Raw genomic sequence first — 27,918 nt, 5'->3', positions numbered from 1 at the left:
GTCCTGGGATCGAGCCCCACATCGCGCTCCCTGCTCAGCGGGAAGCCTGCTTCTCCCTCTCCCTCTGCCTGCCGCTCCCCCTGCTTGTGCTCTCTCTCTCTCTAATAAAAAATTTAAAAATTTAAAAAAAATCTTAAAAACAACAACTGTTCTTTTCAAACCTTCCTTTACTGGCATGGAGGCATAAGAAGAGGCCACAGCAGGAGGTATATTAACATTTTAGAACAGGGCCATTCCTCAATTTTATTTAAACTTAAAGGGCTTCTGAAAATTTAACTGCTTAAAGATGATAATTACAACAACAATTTTGGTAAATTAAGTCAGTACTTCTGCCTCAGAAAGCAGAAGAGTATATGATAAATTTAAAAATCTGAAAAATAAGCCCCAGCTACTTGAAAAATCTCCTAATGCAACAAATATCATTTTGCAATTAGGTAAATAAGAAAGTAAGTATTCCCAGAATACCAACACATTTAGAGAAAAAAATAGACATGGTGGCAGTAAGAGTCTATTGCTTGGACACCACACACTATAACATAACACAGGGAAAGGTGATCATTTCAAATGAGCTAGAAGTTAATAGTACCAGCAACCTGGTACAGGAATATACCAAAACAATACACATCACCCCCTTCCAAGTACTTGGGAACAAGAATCCCCTTTACCAACAATTTAATAATATAGCAACAAGAGATATACAGTACAAAGTGAGAAAATGATACCTAAGTGATCACTACCACCTCTTCCAACAAACCTCATTTTAATTTGCGATGAAACTGGGGAACCCAAAAGGTAAACAGAAAGGGTGCTAATCTTACAAGTCTAAGAGGAAAAGGGAATAGTTCTGCTATGAGGAGGATTCATGGACTTTCCCACATGCTCTTCTGCACTTTAATTTCTCCCAATCCATTCACTGCTGTCCAACAACACAGTCAACTGGTTTATACTCCAGCTCTTCTTTTTTTTTAAATTTTTTTATTGTTATGTTAATCACCATATATTACATAATTTGTTTTGGTGTACTGTTCCATGATTCATTGTTTGTTCATAACACCCAGTGCTCCATGCAGAATGTGCCCTCCTCAATACCCATCACCAGGCTAACCCATCCCCCCACCCTCCTCCCCTCCAGAAACCTCAGTTTGTTTTTCAGAGTCCATCATCTCTCCTGGTTCGTCTCCCCCTCTGACTTACTCCCCTTCATTCTTCCTCTCCTGCTATCTTCTTCTTTTTCTTTTTTCTTAAAACAGCTCTTCTCTCTTATGGTTGAAGATTTTATTACGACTTTTATCCAGGTCACCTACCAAAGCCAAAGCCAAAGATCCAAAAATAGACTACAGATCAGGCTGGGGAGGGTTAAGACCTTGCGAGGTTACCCACTAAAAATTATGGGTGACTTCTGCTGCTGGCCACGAATGAACAACTGGTATGGAATTCGCCATCCTGCAGTGAGGACCAGAAAGCTGGACAAAATATGAGACAGCTGCTTTCAGACAGCGGGACCACAGGCAGAGCAGAACCGTGAGCCCCGCAGAAAGGGACAAACAAGTCAGGTAAGTCCTGCAGTCGCCTGCCTCCCTGCACAAGAGAGGAAGAAGCCAAGCAGAGAACGAAAGTCTTGAAGGACCAAGGTGAGGCTGGAGTTCCGGGAAACTAAGGCATCAGAGGTTTTCAAGACAGAGCACCAGGACGGGGCTATGCAGAAACAGTACTCTAGGGATCTGCAGAGATCTCCTCAATCCTAAACCGCTGAGAAACAATTGCTGGGGGCTGTAAAGTGAACAATTCCCAGAATTCACACAACACCGGGAGACCTTCGAATTCCCTCCAGCACTAGAGCCATCTCACAGAACCCTCTGGGCAATCGACAGAGATGCAGAAAGGCCAAGCTTTCTAACCAGGCTAAATTGGCCCTAAAATAAATTGACACTAACTTGACCTGCACTAACAAAGTTTAACAAGCCTGGAAAGGATTAGCCTAATCCACAAATTACTTTGATGCCTGCCAAAACAAACGCCATAATTCTTGATTGGAAGACAACAAAATCCAAACACTCAACAACATAGTATCAATGTGAAGAAGCAGCGACAGGAATGACAGAATTAGCAGACAAGGATATTAAAACAGCTATGCTCCGTATACTCAAGAATACAGAGGAAAACCTGAACATAATGAAGAGAAATAGAAGACAGAAGATTCCGTTTAATTCTTTTTTATGTCTAGAGTTGAAAAATCCAGTATTTGAAATTTAAAATTCATTGCACAAAATTAACAGAGACTGCAGAAGACAAGACCAATGAACCTGAAGACATAGCAACAGACACTATTAAAACTAAAGCCAGGGCGCCTGGGTGCCTCAGTCGTTGGGCATCGGCCTTCGGCTCAGGTCATGCTCCCAGGGTCCTGGGATCGAGCCCCGGGTCGGGCTCCCTGCTCGGCAGGCAGGAAGCCTGCTTCTCCCTCTCCCACTCCCCCTGCTTGCATTCCCTCTCTTGCTGTGTCTCTGTCAAATAAATAAATAAAATCTTAAAAAAAACAAAAAACAAAAAACTAAAGCCAGACAGAAAAAAAGACCTTAAAAAAAAATCAACCAAGCCTCAGTGACTTATAGGACATTATCAAGCTGTCTAATATACATATAATTAGAGTCCCAGAAGAAGAGGGATGAAAAAATTATCTGAAGAAATATGGGCAGGGGCGCCTGCGTGCCTCAGTCAGTTAAGTATCCGACTCTTGATTTTGGCTCAGGTCATGATCCCAGGTTCGTGGGATCAAGCCCTGTGTAGGGCTCTGCGCTCAGCATGGAGTCGGCTTGAGATTCTCGCTCTCCCTCTACTCCTCCCCCTGCTTGCCCACGCACTGTCTCTCTCTCTCTCTCTCTCTCAAAATAAATTTAAAAAAAAGAAATAGTGGCAGAAATTTTTCTAAATTTGATCAAAACTACAGGCCCACAAATCCATAAAGCTTAAAGAACACTAGACGGAATAAACAAAATCACACAAGGACACATCACAATCAAATCGCTGAAAAGCAGTGATATTAAAAATGACACAAAAATACTGTTGCTCCCCTCCCTCCATATATAATATAAAATAAAAACAAGCCTAATCCAAAGAAAGCAAATTAACAGTTTTCCAAATCTTCTGATTGAAAAATGTTGATAAAGTTCATCAAAGTTGAATCCTTCTATTTTAGAAGAGGCCTTCCTTTGCCCGTATCCCTAGCATAAGCTTAGTTTGTCTACCAAGTAATCAAGAATGAACAGAGTTAGACTATTGCAAAATGACTTTATTATAACTTTATATTAATGCATTTGCATACCTTTCAGTTCACAGTTCACAAATGTCACATACTTTAGATTGTATGCTCCTTGAGATCAGGAACCTTCATGTTTCAGCCTGTAAATTTCTAGTGCAGTTTCTACTGGCACATAACTATCTGAAGACACACGAATGAGTCAAGCTCATTTCATCCTCAGTACATTGTTATGTGGTATATGTAGGACAAAGATGAGAAAACCGATGCCCAGAGGGATGAAATGACCGTCCCAAGAACACCTGAAAGGTGAGCAGTATCTCACATCCCTAGAGTAATGCGTCCATACAGGGTCATCCCAAAGTGGACAGAAAAGAATTAAGTTTTAATTGTTACTTACTCTGAGTTTCCACGAGATCAAAGGCAACACTAGAAGCTGTTTCCATTCCAGAGCTGATACAGGACTGGAAGTCTTTCAAAGAGGAGAGAGCAGATTCTATACCACTGAAGGATATAAAACCAGTTGAACCTGAACTGGAACTGGAACGTCCGGGCATCTTGAAATTATTACCTAAGTTTTCAAACACAATGAAATAATATTTAGGAGTCAGAATAATAACTGCATAGGAAAATAACACTGCCATAAACATCCATATGAGTATCTAATAGCCCACAAGTGCCACACTATTATATACATTCTATATCCCTGGAGGGGACACCAAAGCATCGTGCTGTTATCTGGGCCACCAAACACAGATGCACTCGATACACAGGGAAGCTAAGTGTCTGCATTTTTCAAAGGAGAGAGAATACCCTCTTTCAAAACGTTCCTTAGTTCTCTGAAGAATTCAACAACAGCACAGTTCTTAAAAACCTAAAACATAAAGGGGTTAGAAAAAGTAGACTACTTGTATGATGCATTTTTCTAAAAACTGAAAATAGTAATGATAAAATAGTTTAATAGGGAGAACTTCGAAACCTGTAGTTTTTTAACTTTCCTGACATATATGCATACTGAATTCTGAAAACTGTAAATATATAAATATAAATAAAAAATACATATTATATATACATATTGTATATATTCCTGACAGTCCTCTGGATTCTAACAGATTTACAGACTTGGTTAGATCCCAGACTCTGTCAGTAAAAGCAGAATTTCTCTACATTAGAGAGTAAAATATGGGGGCGATATGGAGTAAGGGTCAAGCATACAGCTTCTAGAACCAGACTATCTGAGTTCAAAGCCTGATTTTGTCACTTAAGTAACTGAATGACTTCAGGCAAATTATTTAACCTCTTAGTGTTTCATTTTTTCCTTCCTAAAATTGGAATCATCCAGTGCCAACCTCAAGGATTACTGTAAGAACTGAATGAGATAAAGTATATAATAAAACACTCAGAATAATGCCCAGCACATAAATCTTTAAAGTGGAAGCAAATTTTAAGTCATCTTTGGGACGCCTGGGTGGCTCAGTCGGTTAAGCGGCTGCCTTCGGCCCGGGTCATGATCCTAGGGTCCTGGGATCGAGTCCCACATCGGGCTCCTTGCTCAGCAGGGAGCCTGCTTCTCCCTCTCTCTCCCTCTGCTTGTGCTCTCTCTGTCAAATAAAATAAAATCTTAAAAAAAAAAAAATAAAAACAAATAAAAACAAATTTTAAGTCATCGTTACAACACAAAAACAAATTTTAAGTCATCGTTACAACACTATAAGCAACAATACAGAGTAGTGCTTGAGAGAATGGACACTGGACAAAGATGCCTGGAAATTCTGTCCCATCCATGCCATTTAAAATTGCACAACCCTGGTTAAGTTGCTTACCTTCTCTATCTTCAGTCTGCCCTCATGTAAAAAGGAAATAATTGTATCTATCTCACAGCATTAAATGTTATAGTTTTCTAAAACTTGTCTGATTTTAAGAATCAGCTGAAATGCTTATTAAAAATATAGATTTATATATAGGTACTATCTCAGATCTACTGAACCAGAGCCCCTGGTGGACACTACGAGGAAACCCGTATTTTTATGTATTGCCCCAGGTGATTCTTAGAATCAAACAAGTACGGAGAACACTGAGATAACTGCATCTCCCCCCAAATTTTATGTTGAGAGCCTAACCCCCATTGTGATGGTATTTGGAGATGAGGCCTTTGGGAGATAATTAGGTGTAGATGCCCTGAGGGAAGAGCCCTCAGGAAGGGATTAGTGTCCTTATTAGAAGAGTAAGAGACAACTCAGTTCTCTCTCTCCACCACGTGAGGACATCGCAAGAAGGGGGGCTGACTGAGAGCCAGAAAGAGCCCTTATCAGTATCCAACAATGCTAGCACCCCAATCTCTGACTTCTAGTCTCCAAAACTGTGAAAATAAATTTCTGCTGCTTAAGCCTCCAGTCTACGCTATTTTTTAATAGCAGCTGGAGCTGACAAAACACACAATGTATATAAAGACTAATATAATCCAAGCTAAGTGGAGAGTGTCTACCACATAATAGCTACCCTTATTATGTGCATGCAAAATTCACATTACTCTAATGAAATTCTACATTTGCAGAGACCTTGGGAAAAACCTTCCTTCTGTAATTCTGGAGTATTTCCAGGGAGAAGATTCAGATTGAGAAGCAAAGGGAATACATGGAGTAGACGCACTTTTCCCTCTTTCTCCTACTAAGTACAGCTAAGTTCATAATTCACAGGACACCCCCTTCCCCAAAGCATCATCTGGCCCAAACTGTCAATCGTGCAGTTGTTGAGAAACCTTGGTTTAAATCTACCTCCTCTTGGAGCCTTCCCCAGTAATAATCATCTCTTTGTTCCCTGTACCTATCTATGGTTTCCAAGAAAGTTTAAAAGAAGGTTTCCTGAGTTTTTCCCAGGCATGTTATTTTGCCTCCCCTAACAGGCCTTGTCTTAGGCCATTCTGGCCGCTGTAACAGAATACCAGATTGGGTAGCTTATAAACAAGAGAAACTTATCTCTCAACAGTTCTGGAGGCTGGGAAGTCCAAGACCAAGGTGCCAGCAGGTCAAGTTCTGGTGAAGGCCCTCTTCCTGGTTCATAGGCCCCTTGCCTTCTCACTCTGTCTTCACCCAGTAGAAGGTGCAAGGGAGCTCTCAGGAGCCTCTTCCATAAAGGCACTAATTCCATTCAAGAGGGCTCCACCCTCATGACCTAAGCACCTCTCAAACACCCCACTTCCTAATATCATCACACTGGTACTAGCATTTCAACATATGAATGGGGGAAGCGGAAAGACACACATATTCAGACCCCAGCAGGGCTAAGACTGGCTTCAGGCAGGACCAGTTATTACTGTTTCCCTCTCTCATCTTTCTGCAGAGGACGGTGAGAGGCAAAGAGCAAACAATTTATAGACATTATGCTGAATCTCCTTCAAATCAGGGGGGCCTGTACAAGTCCACGCAGAGCTGTATCTCCTTCTTCAAGATGCAAGGATACATCTTTATGAAACCTTCTCTGATCCGGACAAGCAATTGCTTGTCCCCTCCCTCATGCTACTACGATCCCTCTCTCTCCCTCAAACACACATACGCATACACTTCTTTATAAAACTAATCACAACTATTTGTTCACATGGCTGGCTGTCACTCCTTTACCCTGCGAGCAGCTTAAACTACCCTCTGACATGTTCCACAGCACAGAAAACAGCTCCTCATGCAAAACAGGCGATCAATAAAGAACTGAGGAGAGTCACAACAAAAACAGCAACCACCTTTCCGAGGTCCCCTACAGTGCGCCATAAACTGCTGCCCTGGAGCTTCATTCTCATTATCGCTAAGGTTCACAACCATTTATAGAAGAGAAAAGGAAAACTGAGGCCCAGAGAGCTTATTTGAACGACCTGTCCGAGGCCCTGCTTTTAAAGACAGCTCAAACCAGATTAATCTGCATCAAGAATTCGTGAACTTTTCCCCACTCGGGTCGAAGGATGGAGAGACGGCGTCTCAGGGAGGGAGGCAGCCTGCCCGAGCCTCACTGCTCGACGTGCAAAGAGCCAGGACCACAGCCCAGGCGGACAGACCCCAGCTCAGGGCACCCGCGGAGAGTCCGAGAGGGAGGCGACACCTCCCGCCACCCTCGCCGTCGCCACCCCCCGCTTCCGCCTTACCTGGATGCCCGACCCAGCTCGGTCTGGCTGCACCCGGACTGCCCACACTCGGACCCCAACTCCTTCCTCAACTCCCTTCCCCAGTCGCTGAAACTGCGAGCGCGGGCTCGGGCGTCATCAGCAGTCGCCCGCCAGCGGTCACATGACGCCCCGCCCCGCTCCCCGCCCCTCTGGTCATGTGACCGCCAGGAGAGCCAGAGGCGGAAGCTGGGGTCCCGTCGGCTGGCGATCGGGGGCTGCGGATAGAGGGGGCACCCGTGCGGAGAGGAAGGGGTGGGGACCCGGGTGCCGACCTCGCCCGCGATCGCCGGCCCCACACGTGCGCCGTGGCGCGGCCCGGGTGACAGGTGAGTTTGGGGCGGGATGCGCTCTCCGCCCAACCCTCTGCCCCTCCCCAGCCCCGGGCCGGGCCGCGCGGGCCGAAGGGGTGTCTGTGGCGTGGGGTGCGGTCTGGAGGGGGAGCCTGGCTTGGCGAACTGAGGGCCCTCCAGTGGCGGGGCTGCAGTCCAGGCTCTCCATCTCCAGTTAGGTGGAAATGATTTTCCACGCTATCCGGGCGCTTTGGGAAGTGATACTCAGCTGCTTGGCCCTCATCTGATCATTCCACGTTTCCAGGAGCCGTGCTGGGTAGACAGTGTTATTCCTCCATTTACTCTCGAGAAAACGGAGCGTTTGGCGAGGGCTTTTAGAGTCTGATGGACCCGGGTTTGAATTCTAGTTCTGCCGTCGGCTGTGAGTTTGAGCAAGTCATTGTTCCCCTGTGCACCTTAATTCCCTCACCTGTGTCATGCTGGTGCCGAAGTTCTTTGCATTTCGGAAAACAGTTCCGAGGGTCCTGACTGGTTTATGGGCATGGCTGAAAACATAAACCAAGTCACAGAGCCCGTAATGGAGCCGGATCTTCTGATCCCAACATAGTTGGAACGGGTTTCCTCCAACGTAGGTGATGGGGTCATGAGAAGGGAGGGAGAGGTCTTACTGCCCCTGCCCACAACCAGAAACACCTTCCGTTTTTCCCTCTCCTGTCTTTTCCAGGATTTATGAATGGGACTAGAGTGATCAGGCTTGTTTCAGAACTTTTCTGGAAGAGAGTTGTCAGTCACTTATATCTTGATCAACAACCATTGCATTTTGTTCCTGATAATGGATAAGTGGAGACCAGTGCTTCCTTTATGGAACTTGAGGTTTTATGAAAGGATAAAAATAGACCTGTCTTCTTTTGTCCTCTGAGTAGGGCACACAGTGATTTGTCCCAAGACAATTTAATTTCCTTCAGATTCTGTACTTTTGGGTAATTGGTATGATGCCATGCTGCATTCTTGAAACATGTTGTCTTTTGTCTAGGGTTATTTTCCAAACTGAAAACCTATGTTCCATAACAAATTCTTTAAAATAAGTTACAGCTACTTTTTGGGGTGCCTGTAAAGAAAAGTGGGAAATTGAGTGGGATTTCTGGTTTCATTTCATGCCTGGTAGTAATAGTGTCTATACTGAGAAAAACTGGTCTTCGTGAATTTTCTTCATCTCTAGCACCAAAAGAACCACTAAATGGATGATTTAATTTAGGTTCTTCTACAGTGTTTATCTGCACCTCGTTCTAGAGTGATTGTTATTTTTAAATTTCAACTAAGTCTTAGCACCTTCTATAAAGCCACCGAATTCTGAGATCACTGCAACATGATTAGACATTTTTAATGTTGGTTCTTAGGTTCTGTTCTTCAGGGCAAGTTTTTCAACCAACAATGGGGTATCTACCAAATACTCTAACCAAATAATATTTTGAATGTTGCCTACAGTGTAAGGATTTAAGGATTAAAATAAGAGGTTTAAATATTTAAATTAAATAACACACAAAAAAGTCTTGACTTATGTCATTATCCCAGGCCTAAGCTAACCTGACTGTCTGCATGCAGGTGCTGAGTGAATCTGTTCATCCTTTTTTTGGGGAGGGGAGGGGAAGAAGGCAGGTTATGTTGTTTTGCTTTAAGATATTTTCTCCCTGGTCGCACTGTCTATCCTATATTGGGATCCAAAATACGGTAGCAGTTTACACCCGTTAAACATAGCTTGCTTGCCTTACAGTTGTGTCTGGAGTTTCATCCTGCTTAGACCTGTGTCTTCAGAGGACTTCAGTGACTTTTTTTTTTCCCCATTTGCCATTATTTTCCCCCTTCCCTTGTCTCATTTTCCCAGCCAGACTATTTCAGTGCAAAAAAAATGGAATGAAATTGGGGTGCCTGGCTAGTTCAGATAATAGAGCATGTGGCTGTTGATCTTGGGGTGAGTTTGAGCCCCACGTTGGGGGTAGAGTTTACTTAAAAAAAATGAAATGAAATTATCTGCTTCAGCCACATCAGCCACTTGCCTATTCCTTAAGCACATTTAGCACACTGCTGCCCTAGGGCTTTTGCATTTACTTGTAAACCCTGCCTGAATGCCCTTCTCCCAGATCATTATCGATTGTAAAATAACAAACTACCCCAAGATGTAGTGGCTTAAGAAAAAAAAAACAAAAACAAAAATAAAAAACATCTATTGGCTTATAGTTTCTGTGGTCGGAATCCATAATGTGGCTTAGCTAAGTGCCTTTGGCTCAGGGGCTCTTGGGAGGTTGTAGTCTGGCTGTGAATAGAAGCTGTCGTCTTATCTGAAGGCTCAACTGGGGTTGGCGGGGATCCATATTCAAGCTCATTCAAGTGGTTGTTGGCAGGCCTCTCCCTCCCTCATCACAGGGCTCTCTCACAACATGACAGCTTCCTTCTTTCAGAACAAACAAGCTAGGGAGGGTGCCCCAGTCAAAAGTCACCATTTTTTTTGTGATCTAATCTCAGAAGTCGTATCTTTCACATCTACCTTATTCTGTTCCTTAGGAGTCAGTAAGTCACACTCAAGGAAAGGGGCCCACACAGGGCATGAACAAGGAGATGGAGGTCATCAGGGACTGTCCTAGAGGCTGCTAACCACACTCAAATACCCTTATTGCTTGCTTCCTCACTTCCTTCTGGTCCCTGCTCAAATATCTTATCAGAGAGGCTTTCACAAACTATGTAAAACAGCACACACACACACTCCATCTCTTTATCATGCTTTTTCTTCACAGCAATGATCACAGCCTGATACATAATGCATTTATTTATTATCTGTTCCCCACTCCTAATAGTATGCAGGCTTTATGAGAGCAAGAACTTAGTTTTGTTCTGCAGTACCCTCAGGTCCTAAAACAGTACTTGACATACAGTAGGACTGGGTACATATTTGTTGAATGAATGAATCTATATCAATAGGAATGCTTCCACCTGTAAAGAATCCAAAAGCCAACTAGCAGCAGATAAAACAGTTCATCTTACAAGGATTACAGAGGTAAGTAGTGCCACAGTTGAATTAGTGAGTCAGTAACATCACCCAGAATTTAGATTCTTTCTCTCCTTCCAAACCACAATCTGCAGATTTTTGGCTTTTTTTCTTTTAGGTTTGTCACCTTGTATGTCAGGCAAGACCTGTTCATTGGACCACATTCAAAGGCAAGAAGGAGAGGGATAGCTAGGGGAAAGAGAGAAAAATTTCTCTTCATAGGCTTCTCTCCTTGTAGCAAGAGGAATACATTTCCCATAAGGTCTACCGTAGACTTCCTCTTACATCTAATTGGTCAAAATTGAGTCACATGTCTAACCTACTTCAGGGGTGGTGGGAAAATAAGGATCTGCTTGTTTCCTCCTCTATAGGAAGAAAGGAAAAGGAGGGAGGAAATTCTTGTTGGAGAGTTAACAGCATCCCGGGAAATTAAGACATTTTAAAGTATTGAATCAATAATAAGAGACTTACAGAAGGAAAAAAAAGAAAACTGTTAAGGGTTATACAAAGCTTCCAGGTACTAGATAACTGTACTAGGTAGCTTAACATGAGCGAACTTTGAACAGATGAGACAAGGGTTGGGTAATGTTTTGCTAGGGCTGCAAAGGAAGCCCCCTCCTGTCAAATGCCTTTCCACATTCTGGTTTTGTGTGTGGCAAAGTCCTCATTATTTCATCATTCACTATTTGAGTCTCTGCAGCTAGAAGATTACATATGAACATAAAAGTTGGCATTGACATAAAAATTTTAATGAGTTGACCATGTATAAGATTAGTTCTTATTCAGATATTCATGTCCTAAAGGGTCTGTTAGGTTGAATTCTTATTTTTGTTGGTCTTCTCAAAGTTAATGTCATGTTGATAGAATACAGTACCAGTGCAAAATGCAAGTGCAAATCTTGGGAAGTACACAGGCCTTGATGAAGTTGAAAAATAATTCAGGCTTCCATGAAGTTGACCACGATGACCTAGCTAAATTAACAATTAGAGGAGAGAAATACAAGAAAGATGATGACAAAATTAACACTTCCAAAGATGATTTGCAAAAGAGTTGGAAGAAGCTGTTGGGGAAATGAATGCTGCCTTGAACATTTTTTATAAAAATTACCTTTTTCTAAGATCATGCTATGAAAGTCAACTGTGAAGTACAAGATACTGTATTATCAAAGTCACAATTTGGTGAAATCAACTTTTGACTCATTCTTGGTTTGTTCCTTGAACGAGGACATAGTTGTTGCAGTTTTACTCTAAATTTTGCTAGGTGTGAAACTTACTTTCATAAGTTTTAATGATACCATTCGGGGACACCTTTCTAATCAAAACTTTTCCACAGCTTAGCATGAAATATTTGTCCTTACTTTAGAGTCACTCAGTAGATTTCTCAGGCATGTATTAGCCTTGGTAACAACAGCCTCCTATCCCTGACATATGAGAAACACGTTTTTATTTTTATTTATTTTTTTAAAGATTTTATTTATTTATTTGACAGAGAGAGACAGTGAGAGAGGGAACACAAGCAGGGGGAGTGGGAGAGGGAGAAGCAGGCTTCCCGCAGAGCAGGGAGCCCAATGCGGGGCTCGATCCCAGGACCCTGGAATCATGACCTGAGCCGAAGGCAGACGTTTAACTGACTGAGCCACCCAGGCATCCCTCGTTATTTGTTTTAATTTTTTTTAGTGAGTTTGGGAGAAAAATCTTATATATATGTTACATGCACTCCCTTTAAAAATAGAGATCTTTATGCTTTTCTTTTGGGATACAGGTTCTTTAATGGAGCAGCCGATCTGTCAGCAGACCTGGTTTCATCTAATGATTTACAGACCCCAGCTCTGAAGCCAGTGAAACATTCCTGCTGCCCAGGCTCTGAGTATAGTACATCATCCTCACCATGTTGGACTTTCTAGCTGAGAACAACCTCTGTGGCCAGGCGATCCTAAGGATTGTTTCCTGTGGCAACGCCATCATTGCTGAACTTTTGAGGCTTTCTGAGTTTATTCCTGCAGTGTTCAGGTACAGAGACCGAGCCGATCAACAGAAATATGGAGATATCATATTTGATTTCAGCTATTTTAAGGTAATCCTCCTCCATAGCATTTTTACCACTGTATTGTCTATAAAAGCATGCTTTCTCTGGGAACCATGAGACGCCGAAGGGTGAAGTAATTATGGAGAAAGTTAAAGAGGAAAGGTTTCTAACCAAATTTAATATCAACAGACTAACTTGAAAATAATATAAATGTATTGTGTGGAAGCCCTAACATAATATAATCAAACTCTTAAAAAGATAACTTTGGTGTAATGTATTTCACAACAAAGTACCCCACATTAAAAGCATGCTAATCATGGTTAGAGTTCAAATTCATTTCTTCCAAAGGGATTTTGCATCTAGGCTTCTGTTATCTTCATTCCCTTCTGTTGCTCTGCTTTCAATTTTCAATATCCCTTTTAAGGCATAAGAGCAAATTTTTAAAAGACTATTTAGAAATTGTTACCCACAAGTATGCTTTTATTGCCATTTCACATAAATGTGTTTTTCTTCTCAGGGTCCAGAATTATGGGAAAGCAAGCTGGAAGCTAAGCCAGAGCTACAGGATTTAGATGAAGAATTTCGTGAAAACAACATAGAAATTGTGACCAGATTTTATTTAGCATTTCAAAGTGTGCATAAATATATTGTAGACTTAAACAGGTATTGATTAATTTAGCAATAACTTATTCCGACAGTAAATAGTGGGAAAGGGACATGCCAGAAATTGTGCATCTTCCTGAGTTACTGCACAATCTTCCTGCCTCTCCCGTGCATAATTGTCCTTTCCTTCCTGTGGCACTAGTCATCTTTAAATATTTCAGAGTTTTATTATGCTTTCCTTCTCTTGTGAAGTAGTATGATAATCTTGGTTTGTACTAAGTCATGGCTTGCTTTCTTTTTTGTTTTCATCGACATATTGTTGACACGCACAGTTTCATTAGCATCAGTTGTACAGCCTAGTGATTTGATAACTCTATGCTGTGCTCACTGCAAGTGTGGCCACCATCTGTCCCCATGCAACGCTGTCACACTACCATTGCTACATTCCCTGTGCTAGACCTTTCACCCCCACCACTTACTCAGTCGGTAACTAGAAGCCTGTACCTCCCACTCCCCTTCACCCACTTTGCCCATGTCCCCCCCGCCCCCCAGCCCATTCCTCTCCCTTCTGGCAACCATCACTTTGTTTTCTGTATTAAGTCATACAGCTTTCAATCCTGTAGTTTATGACCATATTTTAGTATCTTATATATGAGAAGTGGAGAGAAAGGAACTTATTTTTATAGCATTGGTAACCGTAGCTTCCTTCTTATCCCTAACTACACAGTATTCTCTTCCTTTCAGCCCTTGAAAGTTCACTATTCATCAGCTTTTAAATTATCTGTTCCATGTTTTTATAGCATTACTCCTAAGATATTTATAATTCATAAATCAAGACTAGGGATTACTTGGAGTAGCCGGTATTAGAAACCTGTGGCCCTAAATGACTGTGATTTCTAGCTCACAAGTCCATTCTTAAGAGCACGAAGGGCCACAGACTATTTGAAGGCCAGAATGCCTGGTATCTTGCCTTATCTTTTAAAAATCTTTACATTCCTTCTTCAAAGGTGTTCAAGTTTTCATTAGAATGAATAACTTGCTCTGGGGTTTCATTTCTAGATATCTAGATGATCTCAATGAAGGTGTTTATATTCAGCAAACTTTAGAAACTGTGCTTCTCAATGAAGATGGAAAACAACTTCTAGTAAGTAATAGTAACCATTTAAAATAGAAAGTCAAGAATGTCAAGCTTAGCATCACTTTTTTCCTATAAGTCCCAAAGACATGCAAAGTACCCTTCTTTAAAGAGAAGCAAAATAAACTAACAGTTATCTTCGTCCAGTGGACAGTATCTGAATTCAGAACATAGTAGACTCTGAACAGAATTACAAGTGAAGTAGAAATCGTGTGGAGGTTATGAGCTTCTTCCTCAGTGTAACAATCCTATCTTCTTTATCTTTTGCATCCCAGACATCTAGCCTTAGAAATCAGTACGTAATAATTGTTTAAGAAATGTTAAATAAGTGGGGCACCTGGGTGGCTCAGTCGTTGAGTGTCTGCCTTCGGCCCAGGTCATGATCCCAGGGTCCTGGGATCGAGCCCCGCATCGGGCTCCCTGCTCAGTGGGGAGCCTGTTTCTCCCTCTCCCACTCCCCTGCTTGTGTTCCCTCTCTTGCTGTGTCTCTCCCTGTAAAATAAATAAATAAAATCTTTAAAAAAAGAAAAGAAAGAAATGTTAAATAAGTAAAGGATTTAGAGGGACTCCATTTGGGGTCCCAAGCCAAATATCAAAAATAGGCCACCTGAAAGGTAACCGCTGCAATTTAAATTTATTTCACATACACTTTACAAAGCCCATTCTATACAGAAGGTGAGCACCCTTTGGGGAAACCTGCATTCTCTTTGTAACATAAAGCTTTTAGGAAGAAGGGGAACAAAGTGATTCTTTTTAATTAACCCTCATCAACTTCATTCCAAAAGAACGTATACTCCTGTGAGTTTGACCACCTTCTTCCTCTCTTCATAGTGTGAAGCGCTGTACTTATATGGAGTTATGCTGCTGGTCATCGACCAGAAGATTGAAGGAGAAGTCAGAGAGAGAATGCTGGTCTCTTACTATCGATACAGGTATCCTGGGGCTGGGACTGCACCCTCCGAAAGCACTGCTATTGGTAAAATGCAGTGTAGGTTTCCATACTACTTGTACTGGCAACAGCAGTGATATGATCTAGAATGAAAAGTATGGGATTCTTATGTCTTCTGAACATAGTATAGAAATGTAACGATTACTCTATGTTTTATATCATCACCATAATAATAGACTATATGTAATATAATCTGTATATTATATGCAAAAGAGCCTATATATTATAGATTATTAGAGATAGATCATCATGTCCACAGTGGTACCTCAGTTTTTTTAAAAAAAGGAATCTGAATTTTCTTTACCTTAAAGATAGATAAATTTGGGAATTTTGGAAGCCTAATGAATATTCTTTTTTTATGTTTTTAAGTATTACTCCTGGGCAGATGTAGGGAAACGAATACACTTTCTGTTGTCATTTTTAGATTGATGACTTTGAAAAGGTAATTGCTCCGGGTTAGGTGGGAAGTGAATTCTCACCCGTATGTATATGTGGAAACCAAAACAAACAACAGCGCATATCACGACCATGTGTTTTGTATGTCTGTGTAGAGCTGCGACTTCAAGAAGTAGGGTCTTTAAATCAGAAGCCACCTTAAAGCTCTGTAATTCCAATATCTACCACACAAGTTTGAATTTATTGAATGAATGAGTCAAAATCGGGATACAAGGTCAATGTTAGAAATAGTCGCGATTCAGGGAAAAAACAGATGATAAGCAGGAATCAGGAACATGGGTTAAAAGATGCACAGACTTGAATTAACATTCTTAAACTTAGAAATTAGGGTAAAATAAATAGGGCAAAGGGGCAAATCCTCAACAGAGAGGGATCGCTAGAGACATCATCTCTTCAGCAACAGCTGGGACTGCTGCCTCATCAGCCGTAAATTCACCTCAGGCTACTCAACTAGCCTGTTTCCTTCAGCTTCATGAGTATGTGAGGAGAGTGTTCGCCAGTGTGCATGATTTATTCACAGCAGTTTGGCCACGAGCTGTTTTAATATCCATGTTTTTTACAATGAACTTTGAATGGCCATGGAAAAACAAAAACAGTAAATAACATAAGGAAGAAGTAAAAAAAAAGTTTGTTTATCAAGCCCAGCTTTGACAATCTGGCTTTGTCCCTTTGGGTACAACAGCTAATTCATTAGAATGTGAGAATCCATTACTGCAATGACACTGAACAATTGTAAGGCAGAGTTGTGGGAAAGGAGATTCTTACATCAAATAGGAGGTCATCTTCAAATCTAAGATCCTTTGAGTTTCCCTGAGGGATTACTACTCCACACCACCCTGAAAACCACAGATGTTTTGATGAAATCTCTGTAGAAGGTGCACCTTGCCAAGAAAGAACCAGTTATTACATATCCCACTTTAAGTTGACATGATCTTTTAAAATTATTTTCTAACTTACAAAGTGTCGGTGCTGGTTCATGTTCTTTATCTGCCACTCTGAAATCCAAAGAGCTCTGAAAAAAAATACATGCATATGTACACACACATATACATGCACATAGTAACTCCTTTGGCAGCAAAGCTGATCTAACCTGAAATCATCTGGAGTCAAAACCTGATCAGAGCAGATGCAAGGCTATAGGTAGTCCTTATTTATCTCACTTGCGTGACTATTCATAAATTTTAGTGCAGAAATGTTAATGTGTTGATCATGTAATGCCAATTGAGACCCTATTAGAGTATCATATCGTATATACCATATTAACTTCTTATATTTGGAAAATGCTGTAATCTGAAACAGATCCAGCCCTAAGGATTTTAGAAAAGGGATTGTGGACTTTAACATAGAACTAACTATATATATGTATAAGAACGCATCTTGTAAGTGTACCATAACAGGCTTTTTGAAAATGTAATTGTGACTCTTAGGGATATAAATTGACCAAAAGTCTTATCTGAAACTACACAAAGTCAGGTTATAATGAAATTCTGCTTTTCTTTTTGGCTTTTGAGTTTCTGATATGTGCGGTTTGTCTGGCCCTTTCTTTCCCATTGTGAACATGGCTCAGTGCTGCTCGATCTTCTGCTGATTCAAATATGGATGATATTTGTAAGCTGCTCCGAAGTACAGGTTATTCCAGCCAACCAGGAGCCAAAAGACCACCCAACTATCCTGAGAGTTATTTCCAGAGAGTGCCTATCAATGAAGCCTTCATCAGTATGGTCATTGGTCGACTGAGATCTGATGATATTTACAACCAGGTGGGGATTAAACCTGTCAAGATCTTAGTAGTTTAAAAGATTGATTTCACTTTCCTCCTCAATTACTCCTTCCCTTCCTTCTTCCTCAAAAGAATAAAAGCAGTTAAAAGTCTTCAAATTTGGGGGGCTGTACTATGGGATGGTAGAGGAAAGAGGGACAATAATTTGGGCAGAATTAGAGATTTCAGGGAGAAGATGGCATTTGATCTATATTTGGAAAAAAGATGCATTCTTGGAGTCATTCATTCAAGAAATAGTTATTGAGTGTGTGTTACGAGCTTGCTGCTGGGGTCCATCGCTGATGAAGGCAGGCTGTGGTCCCTGCCCATAACGACCTTGTAGCTTAAGGAAGAAGATGGATAACTAAAGGAATTATAGCAAAGCAAGGTGAGTGTTAGCTTAGGGGAAGCAGAGGGGGCCATACAGCATACAACAGGGGCAGCAAGATTGCCAGGGGGTGGCGGCAGGGTGTGGGGTCTGTCAGCTCTGAGAGGTCATCTGTGATAGACACAGATGTGGACAGCTAGCAGGACACAGGGAGTTAAAACAGTTTCTTTTTCTTTCTTTCTTTTTTTCTTTTTTTGAGGAAAAGACTTCAAATTGCAGCAGAGTCAAGGGCGAGAAGGGAGAGTACTGGGTGGTTAGCAGTAAGAAGGCAGGCCCTGGTTACATTGTATTCCTTACAGTGCCGCCTCTGAGAATTGCTCCCAGGGCCCAGGACCCCCTGTTGGGAGACGGCTACATCCTAGAACCTGATCACTTATCTGGCACGCATATGAATTCAGATGTCACCAACAGCTGTCTCTTTGGGGGGTTGTGTGTGCTTTGTAGGTCTCCGCATACCCTTTGCCCGAGCACCGTAGCACGGCCTTGGCTACTCAAGCTGCCATGCTGTACGTGATCCTCTACTTCGAACCTTCCATTCTTCACACCCACCAAGCAAAAATGAGAGAGATTGTGGACAAATACTTTCCAGATAATTGGGCAAGTATTATTATCAGTCTTTTTTCTCTGTAATAACCTTGTTAGGGAACCGATTTTCTGTTCTTTTGGCCTTTAGCCCAGAGGTCATTATTTTGTAAATAATGAGACATAAAGTCACTTAGATAAAATTACTCTCTGTTGAGAATCTTATAAATTATAACATGAAAGAATAAGTCAGTAGAACTTCCCGAAGAACCCCAAGGGTTTTTTTTTCTTAAATAGATACTGTCAAGGTAAAACCATGTATTAAAATGTATCTTGTTTTAGTTGCTGAGATTGTAACTGTTTCGTAAGTATTTCTTTATTTTCTATTTCATGACTCTAAGCTTACAGAATTAATCTGTTATTTTATGAATAGGAATTTTACTTCAATAATGTTTCATCTACCTTACAGGGCTGTTAAGGTTTATATTACTGCAGGGATGTGTTTATCTTACCCAAAAATATTAATTCTTACAAGAATAAAGCTGACAATGTACTCAATGTAGATGAGATGTTCTCTTTGTACACAGAGGTTTTAATAAAGTACAATGAATTGGATCCTGTTCTCAGGTAGCAGATTCTATTTCACTTCTTACTGGTCATTGAATCGCAGACTGGGATTAGGGAGCTGTAAGAAGAATAACCCGCAGTGAGGAGATGATGCTTCCTATCCATGAACACATCATGCTTATGAGCTAGGAGCTGAGCAACCAGGATGAAAACTCTGATAATCTGGTTTCATTTGCCTAAGCTTAATAAAGAGTTTTGACCGTAGTGCTATAATCAGGAACAGAAACACTTTCAGTGTTAAGGAAGGTCAAAATCCAGTTATATGATGCGTATAAGATACACTCCTAAAAAAACACCCCTGGCACACTAAAAATAAAGGAATTGGGGCACCTGGGTGGCTCAGTCAGTTAAGCGTCTGACTTGGTTTCAGCTCAGGTGATGCTCTCAGGGTTGTGAGATCGAGCCCCACATGGGGCTCCACACTCAGCATGGTGTCTTCCCTCTCTCTCTCTCCCTCTGCCCCTCTCCCTGCTCTCGCTCTCAAATAAATAAATAAAATCGTTTTTTTAAAAAAAGGAACTAGAAAGAGAGCGAGAGATTCCAGGCAAATGCCAGCCAATGAAAAGCCAGTAAGAAAATATTAATATCACACCATAGAGAATTTTAAAGAAAAACACTAATAGGGATAAAGAGGGATCATATATGATTTTAAAAAGAAGAATCTAAGGTTAATTCATAAGTACACACCCAGGGAAATACTCTAAATATATAAAGCAAAAACAAAATAACATGTAAAAATTGATGAAACCATAATCATGATGGGAAATTTTAAGATACCTCTTTCTCTATATAATCCTGCTCTTTCAAAAATCCGTAAAAATGTTCCATGTGTATTTGAAAGGATATGTATGAAAGTTGGGAGACATCAGTTCACAAAGTCAACAAAGTTTAAAAAAACAATGTTAGTCTACAGACTGTATTCTCTTACTATAGCATGATTACATTAGAAGCCAACGCTTAAAAGATATTTTTAAATGTTTGGAAAAAACATACACTCCCAAATAACTTTTGTGTTCAAAAGGAAATCACAATAGGACACCTGGGTGGCTCAGTCGGTGAGGAATCTACCTTCGGCTCGGGTCATGATCCCGAGGCCCTGGGATCGAGCCCCACATCGGGCTCCTTGCTCAGCGGGGAGCCTGCTTCTCCCTCTCCTACTCCCCCACTTGTGCATGCATGCGCACGCGCGCTCTCTCTCTCTCCCTTTGACAAATAAATAAATAAAATCTTTTTTAAAAAAAGAGGAAATCACAATGTAAATGAAGAAATATGGAGAATCACACAACATCAAAATACTATAGAGCAAAGTGCATGGGAATGACTAAAACTGTTCCTCAAGGTAAATTAAGTAAATGAAACCCTAAATATGTTTATTTAAAAAAGAAGAACAGGGGTGCCTGGGTGGCTCAGTCGTTAAGCGTCTGCCTTCGGCTCAGGTCATGATCCCAGGGTCCTGGGATTGAGCCCCGCATTGGGCTTTCTGCTCCGCGGGAAGCCTGCTTCTCCCTCTCCCACTCCCCCTGCTGCTTGTGTTCCCTCTCTCGCTGTCTCTCTCTGTCAAATAAATAAATAAAATCTTTTTTTAAAAAAAAGAACAATTAAAAATAAAGGAATTAAAGGGCTGCCTGGCTGATTTAGTTGGTGCAGCATGCGACTCTTGGTCTTAGGGTTGTGGGTTCAAGCCCTATGTTGGGTGTAGAGATGACTTAAAATCTTAAAAATAAATAAATAAATGAGTTATATATTGAGCTTAAGAAGCTAGAAAAGGTCGAGTGAAAGGAAGTCAATAAGTATATGAGTGGCAATGTATTGAACTGGACAAAAAGGGAACAAGAGAGAAGAACAATACAAAAAGGCTGGCTTTTTGAAGAGTAATAAAATAGATATTTAGTGAGACTGACCAGACAGAGAGAGAAGACAAGTTTAAATATGTTAAGATTGAAAAAGCCAACCTAAGATACAATAAAGAACTTTTAAAGTTATAAGAAAACTTCTGGATGACTTTATGCCAATATATTTGAAAACGGAAGAAATGGAAAATTTTCTCAAAAACATATAAATACCAAATCTGACTCAAGAAGAAAAAGAAAGCATGATGAGCCCAGTGACTGTTAAAGAAATGGAACTGGGGATCCAACCTCCCTGCTTATCCACCTCCCATCAAAAAGAGAGGGTCCCTAGGACTGCAGGATCTCTCAGGCAACTTTTAGCAAAATTTCAAGTGACAAATAATCGCAATTTTATACAGACTGAAGTAGGTGGGTAAAGAACTGCAAAAATAATGCTTTGTTTCCTTTAGTCGAGAGATTCTCATGTGAACTGGGGAACTCGAGGAGTCCCCAGGCTAGTTGCAGGGGTCACTGAGGTAAAACTGTGTTTATGATAACACCAAGGTGCTCTGTGCCTTGTCCTCTCATCCTTTCCCAAGGGCACTTTGCATTTCCAGAGGCCCCGAGACAAACAGTACGCAGTACCTCAGGAGTCTGACTGAGGGAGCCAAGTGTGAGTCTGGCTGTCTTCAGTTAGGCCAGACGTTACAGTGACTCGAGAAAATGGAAAAGCGATGCCATCCTTCTCAACAAAACTTTTTGGGAAACCTTTAGTCTGTTTTTTGTTTTGTTTTGTTTAAAAAAAAAAAGTTTTATGTTAGCATATAGCGGGTTTATCGTTATTTGAAGTGAATTAAATAGTTTTTGAAATGCCTCAGTTGTAATCTGTAATATGATAAATATCAATAGATATAACCCCATTTAAAAAAAAGTCCTTTGGAGTTTCCAGTAAGTTTTAGTTGCATAAAAGCTGAGGTGAAAACATTTGAGAAGACCACTGCTCTAGTTTGCGTTTCTGTCAACCCTGATTTAGTCATTTTCCCATGAATAGCTCTTATCGCCCTTGTTCCAAAATGCCCCTAAGATAGAACACTTACCAATTGTGGCAAATTGTTGGCTTTTCATTGCAGTGGAGTTTGAACTGGAAGGAGTGGGCAGTGTCTTCTGTAACTTTGCCTCCAAGTGAGTAGGTATTTAACATACTGGATGAATGTGTCCTCTTGCAGGTAATTAGTATTTACATGGGGATCACGGTTAATCTAGCAGATGCTTGGGAACCATATAAAGCTGCAAAAACTGCTTTAAACAATACCCTGGACCTTGCGAACGTCAGAGAACAGGTAGGTGCTGGCCAATGCAGAAGGATTCTCATAACAGCTGCAAGCCTGCTTAGGGGGAATAGGAAATGAGGAGAGTTCCCAAGGAATTTGGAAAATGACCACATAGACATTTTAAGTGCGGTGATTAATGAAAGGTGAACTTGCGCATCCTAATAAGGTAGGTAATTATAGATTTTTAACTTGCACGGTATATGTAAGTGGGAGACTTAGGTCCTAAGATTCGACATCCTAAGATGAATCAGTATGTCACATGACCCTAACTGACTTCACTTATTCTTGCTGAAGTCTGTGTCCTTGTGGACAGAATGGCTTTGACTGGTAGCTGGAATTTTAACTTTTCATTAGTAGGATGAATATTGAGGATGGTATGTCCTGTCACTGTAATTTAAATTCGTCCTCTCTGATGTGGGAAAGAAGCAACAAAACTGGAGACATTTCATCTCCTCAAAGTTTAAATGGTTACATTCTGTCTCTTCGATAAGAACACAAGCAGTTATCCTCAGTTTGTTTTCTATGATTAAGTCTCTTAGGATTTGTCTCCCTCTCAGATTTCATCTCGTTTTATTTTTCCTTCCCTTCCCCTATGATCCCGTTTTGTTCCTTCATTTCCACATGAGTGAAATCATAATTGTCTTTCTCGGACTGACTTATTGCACTTAGTATAATACCCTCTTGTTCCATCCACCTCATTGCAGATGGCAAGATTTCATGTTTTTGATGGTTGAGGAGTAGTCCACTGTATATACATACCACATCTTCTTTATCCATTCACCTGTAACTGGGTGATGGACATTAAGGAGGGCATGTGATGTATTGAGCACTGGATGTTATATAAGACTGATGAATCATTGACCTCTACCTCTGAAACTAATGATACATTATATGTTAATTTTAAATAAAAAATAAATTAAAAATTAAATAAAAAACAAGGCAGAAGGAAATTCCTAACTAAATAGAGCAATAAAAATCTTTGTTGGGCAGTATCCTTGACATTTCTAAACAGTTATCTTCCTCAGCTTGGTTGTCTGAGTTTTTGAGTTTTCAGCACAGATAGAACAATATTGACTCAAAGAACTTCAGCATGTTTTATTCAAGTAAATTGAATTCCATCAATAATGCACAAAATAATTTCAATGTTGGCATGTCTCCAAGACACATATTAGAGAAAGCGGTGCTTCCAATACTTACTGGTATCAGAGCATTAATGTTTCATTACTAAAATTACTTTTCCAAAATTACATTTTCTCCTTGGTGCCATTTTAGGAAGATCTTCAGAGTCCTCTGATGAAGCACCTGGTGATAGTTTTAAACTAACCTGACTAGGCTAATGATGTTTAACATATAACTCTTGCTTTGGGGAAAGCAGAATGACCAAATTTCCAAAAGGCTGGTTTGAAAATTCACTTTTGATCTACTGAGGCGTATTTTTGTTGTGCTTTCATCTGCCTGTAGAAGTCTCTTCTCTTCTCCTGGGTATTTCTGCTCTGCCTGCTTTGCCAATAATTATGGGAAGAATAGGCAGTTGAACTTCTGCTTTTATGTTTCTTTTCCATCCAAGTTAAGAACAGAAGGGGCCCTCAGAACCACTTGTTCCCGATTCTCCAGGTGACATTTGCAGAAACCAGGAGGGAGAGGTTAAATCCAAAGTCACGCTATCTAATCTAATCATAGCTGGAGATAGGATTTAGGATTCTCTTGGTTCTGAGTCCAACGTCCTTTTCAAAAATGTCCAATAAGCCACTAGCCTTTGAGCCTTACCAACTGTGGTCCGTATGTTACTCATCTCCTATAGAAATGTTATCATTTGTCCAGGGGTTCATCTGTTTGGGGATTTGTTTTCAAGGACCATCACTGTCTCTTTTTGAAAATGTAAATTCAGTTGTTTTGTTTTTCCTTTTAAAAGTCAAGCAGATACGCTGCTGTCAGTGAAAAAGTGCATGCTCAAGTGCAACAGTTTCTGAAGGAAGGTTATTTAAGGGAGGAGATGGTTCTGGACAATATCCCAAGGCTTCTGAACTGTCTGAGAGACTGCAACGTTGCCATCCGATGGCTGATGCTTCACACAGCCGACTCAGGTAATGTGCAAAAGGCGTGCCATCTTCATGGCCCCATATAAAGGCTTGCAGGATTAAGATATGCTCCATGATGCAGAAATGGTTTAGTCTTTGGAAGAGAATCAAGTTGTTGCCCTTTTTTTTTTTTTAGATTGATTTATTTATTTTAGAGAGAGAGACGGAGAGAGAGCATGTGTGTGCATGAGCGGGGGAAGGGGAGAAGGAGAAGGGGGAGAGAATCTCTAGCGGACTCCCCACTGAGCACAGAGCCTGACACGGGCTTGATCTCGCGACCCATGAGAGCATGACCTGAACTGAAACCAGGAGTTGGACACTCAACCGACTGAGCCACCCAGGCACCCCGAGAATCAAATTGCTTTTTAAGTTAGTCATTTTTGTGTCTACTTAGACAAGTCAGCAGCCCACCTGAATAGTCCCTTTGTCAGGTTAGATTATCTGGGATTATCCCAGTGGGTCCAGGGTAATCACAAGGGTCCCTGAATCGGCAAGAGGGAGGCAGAAGAGTCAGAACCAGAGAGGTGGCATCATGAAAAAGGGTCAGCAGGCCATTGCTGGTTTTAAAGATGGAATGGGGCCACAAGCCAAGGAATACAGGTCGCCTCTAGATGCTGAAAAAGATAAGAAAACAGGATTTCCCCCAGAGCCTCCAGAAGGAGCACAGATCTACCGACTCCTTGATTTTACCCCAGTGAGACCCATTTCAGATTTCTCATCTCTGGAACGATAAGAGAATACATTTGTGTCTTCTTCAGCCATTAAGTTTGTGGTGATTGGTTACAGCAGGAAACTAATACGAGAGCCAATCCAGTAAATAAGAGCCAGATGTGCAAAATGCATCTGGCAGGATGTGAGATTTGAGTCCAGAGCAGGAGAGAAATTTTGCTGGTTGGTGTAGAGGGGTGAAGGTGGTTGGGGAAGGCTCCACACAGGACGCAGGAGGGGACTGGCCCCCCTAGGATTTTGAAGTAAAAAGTTCTAGACTGGAGAAATGATAGAGAAGAAGGTATGATTTGGGAAGTACAGAAAAACATGGACCCACAGAGTTGATGAACAGGCTAAACCAGAGTGCCTAATAAAGGTAGGTTGGGTCTAACCTTTTCTGGTCCACAGTCCTCTTGGAGACGCTATGGGCCATCAAGCCGCTTTACAGATGTAGGAAATGACTCCACAGGGTCCGTGAGCCTGTGACTTAAAACAAAACAAAAAACACCTGGTTTAATAGAAAAATAAGTAGGTTGGACTAACCTGAGCCAGTTCAGAGCTGACACAATTCCTTGTACTTAGTAAAGGCTGGATTGATGTTAATGAACTAACGATTTCACGCATCCGGAGTGCATGCGCTTCCCGCTCACAGGTGTGTCATTCAGCAGCCTGGCCAGCCTCCTGCTTTTTGTTTTTCGCTAACAAACTTTGCTTGAGAGCCACCCTGAGACCGGCACTGCTTTCAGCAGTTGTTCTTTCGGATGAGGCTGTGTCTCTAAAATTACTGCCCACTCCAGATTATTCTGCAGCCTCCCATGGTAACACAGTAGCCCGTAGCCCGACTCTTCCAGGCAAGATGCTCTTTCCTCCAGCTCCCATCTGGTTCCACTTCCTGTGAGTGGGTCAGCAGTGAAGACAGCAGATGGACTTCTTCATCCTCTGTTTCTCTTAAAATATGTGGACTTTCTTCTCAGCCTTCTCTTTTCCCACTAGAAATCTAGCTATGAAATCTTTCTCAAAAGTGCTGCTTTCCAGTTTTGGGGGTTTTTTTTCATTTTGCTTTTTTGCCTACATCCCTCTCTAATTTACAGTTTGCTCATAGCACGAATACCATGGCTGAAGTTTAATCATCTACTGGATCTGGTTTTAGGTAGTCATGTTTCTTTTTTTACATAAACTCCAGTTCTAATTTGAGGATTTTGCTATACTCACTCAGTATTGAATCTTCTTTACCAAAGTCTTAACAGGCTCAAGCATGTAAACAACTCAGACCCTCGCTTTATCCTACCATAAAACCAGCGGTGGGTTTCCCATGACTCAGCCTCATCATTCTTTTCCCCGCAACCATGCCTGACCCTGTGCCCACACTCTGGGAGCCAGGAGTCGTGTCCTGGATTTGCACCCTTGCAGGGACAACAGACAGTGTTCTGTGCATTCATCTTCAGCCACATCTGTTTTCCATTTTTGTGCCTGGCAATTGTCTGACCTGACTGCACAAGGTCATCATTTACCAGAAACAAATGATTTACCTATCTGATTATGAGTCATGTGTGGGAAAAGTAACTGCTTATTTAGCTTTTATGGTGTCTCGGTCATGATCGGCAGGAAGGAATGCGTATTCTTTACATTCCGTCCTGTTGATCTGCTGGAGGCATCTCACCCAGGCTTTGGATGCGTCCCCGGTGTCTTGCAGCCTCTGAAGAAACATGTTCAGAGCCAGCCTTCCCCAGGCAGGGCTGCCCGGCTTCTGAAGTCTGACCTGAGGTTACCATGCTTCTAAGATCTGTTGCCTCAGTTCTCTGAGTCTGCATTCTTGCAGGTCAGATGTCACAGACGGCATCAGGCCCTGAGGATGCTGGAACCATGCCTGCTTTCTACCAAGGAATTAATTATTAATGCAGGGCGATGTTCCCTATCCAAAAATGAAAGCAAGTTCGTCTCAGAAGCTTTCTTGTTAAGTCAGAATTAATACAAAACAAGTGGAACTCTTCGTAAGTTTGGTCTGTTTGATTTTGTTTGTTAGGCAGATACGAAGCTGAAAAAATTGTCTCTGTGTCATCAGTGTTACCAGTTCCAATATAGCTCTTCCTAGATAGTTGTGATGAATGCATAATAAATCCGCCCTGAAGTTTCCCATGAAAACCGAGCCCTTCTCCAGGTTGTCATGAGCCTCCTCCTGATGGAATAGCTTAGAAATCAATGTATAAAATGGCCATCTGCAGGCTTCACCAGAACTGAAACACTAAAAAACACCCCCAACATATATAACACGGTCCTTCTATATACGCTGGACATCCTGGGATACCACTGAGGGGCTAAGAAAGTAAGAAAGCCATGTGACACCAGAGCAACAACCAGGGATCTTGAACCTTACCAGATGTGAACTTTTTGACAGTGTTTGTTGCCTTAAATTTTTTGTCTTGACTATTTATAGTCCAGGTAGCCTTGACCTATTTTCTTACTTTTTCTTAAATAAATAATTGGCCCCAAAACTAATTTCAGCAAATATCAGTAATTTTTTAAGTTCTATATACCTTTCTTTAACATACTGTTTATTTGAAATAGTTTCTCTTAGGAGCAGAGAGGCTGAGCTATTGAATCAGGATATTAGGTATTTTGCCCCTGGGTCCATCCCTGCCTACTTTTGTCACCTTGGCCTAGTTCCTGGAATCTCTCTGGGCCTTGGTAGTAGAGAGTTCAGGAAGCTTTGAGTGCCTGCCATGCCCTCGAGCTTTTACAAGGAACAGAACGCTCCCAGGTCTGGTTCTTCCT

At 41.4% G+C, this 27,918-nt stretch overlaps 2 protein-coding genes across 4 annotated transcripts in view; one reads left to right on the top strand and one right to left on the bottom strand.

The window, feature by feature from the left end:
* Window positions 1–7,515, bottom strand: part of NSMCE2 (NSE2 (MMS21) homolog, SMC5-SMC6 complex SUMO ligase) — a 209,579-nt gene extending 202,064 nt beyond the window's left edge. For both annotated transcript variants that reach the window (XM_073893199.1, XM_025871106.2), the window contains exons 1-2: window positions 7,386–7,515; window positions 3,657–3,827 (exon numbers count right to left, since the gene is read on the bottom strand). In XM_073893199.1, the coding sequence (XP_073749300.1) occupies window positions 3,657–3,813 (157 nt within the window). In that variant the 5' untranslated portion in view covers window positions 3,814–3,827; window positions 7,386–7,515. The remainder of the gene's footprint in view (window positions 1–3,656; window positions 3,828–7,385) is intronic.
* Window positions 7,516–7,564: 49 nt separating this feature from the next.
* WASHC5 (WASH complex subunit 5) overlaps window positions 7,565–27,918 on the top strand; it is a 59,878-nt gene continuing 39,524 nt past the window's right edge. For both annotated transcript variants that reach the window (XM_025871101.2, XM_025871102.2), the window contains exons 1-9: window positions 7,565–7,732; window positions 12,498–12,809; window positions 13,279–13,424; window positions 14,424–14,508; window positions 15,331–15,431; window positions 17,472–17,664; window positions 18,496–18,648; window positions 22,256–22,369; window positions 24,273–24,444. In XM_025871101.2, the coding sequence (XP_025726886.1) occupies window positions 12,624–12,809; window positions 13,279–13,424; window positions 14,424–14,508; window positions 15,331–15,431; window positions 17,472–17,664; window positions 18,496–18,648; window positions 22,256–22,369; window positions 24,273–24,444 (1,150 nt within the window). In that variant the 5' untranslated portion in view covers window positions 7,565–7,732; window positions 12,498–12,623. The remainder of the gene's footprint in view (window positions 7,733–12,497; window positions 12,810–13,278; window positions 13,425–14,423; window positions 14,509–15,330; window positions 15,432–17,471; window positions 17,665–18,495; window positions 18,649–22,255; window positions 22,370–24,272; window positions 24,445–27,918) is intronic.

Source organism: Callorhinus ursinus, unplaced genomic scaffold (genome assembly GCF_003265705.2).
Source record: "Callorhinus ursinus isolate GAN/ISIS: 27379988/994484 unplaced genomic scaffold, GSC_fseal_2.0 scaffold5, whole genome shotgun sequence".
Lineage (NCBI taxonomy): Eukaryota > Metazoa > Chordata > Mammalia > Carnivora > Otariidae > Callorhinus > Callorhinus ursinus.
Note: the sequence above shows the minus strand (reverse complement) of the source record. Positions and strands in the feature narration are given on the sequence as shown.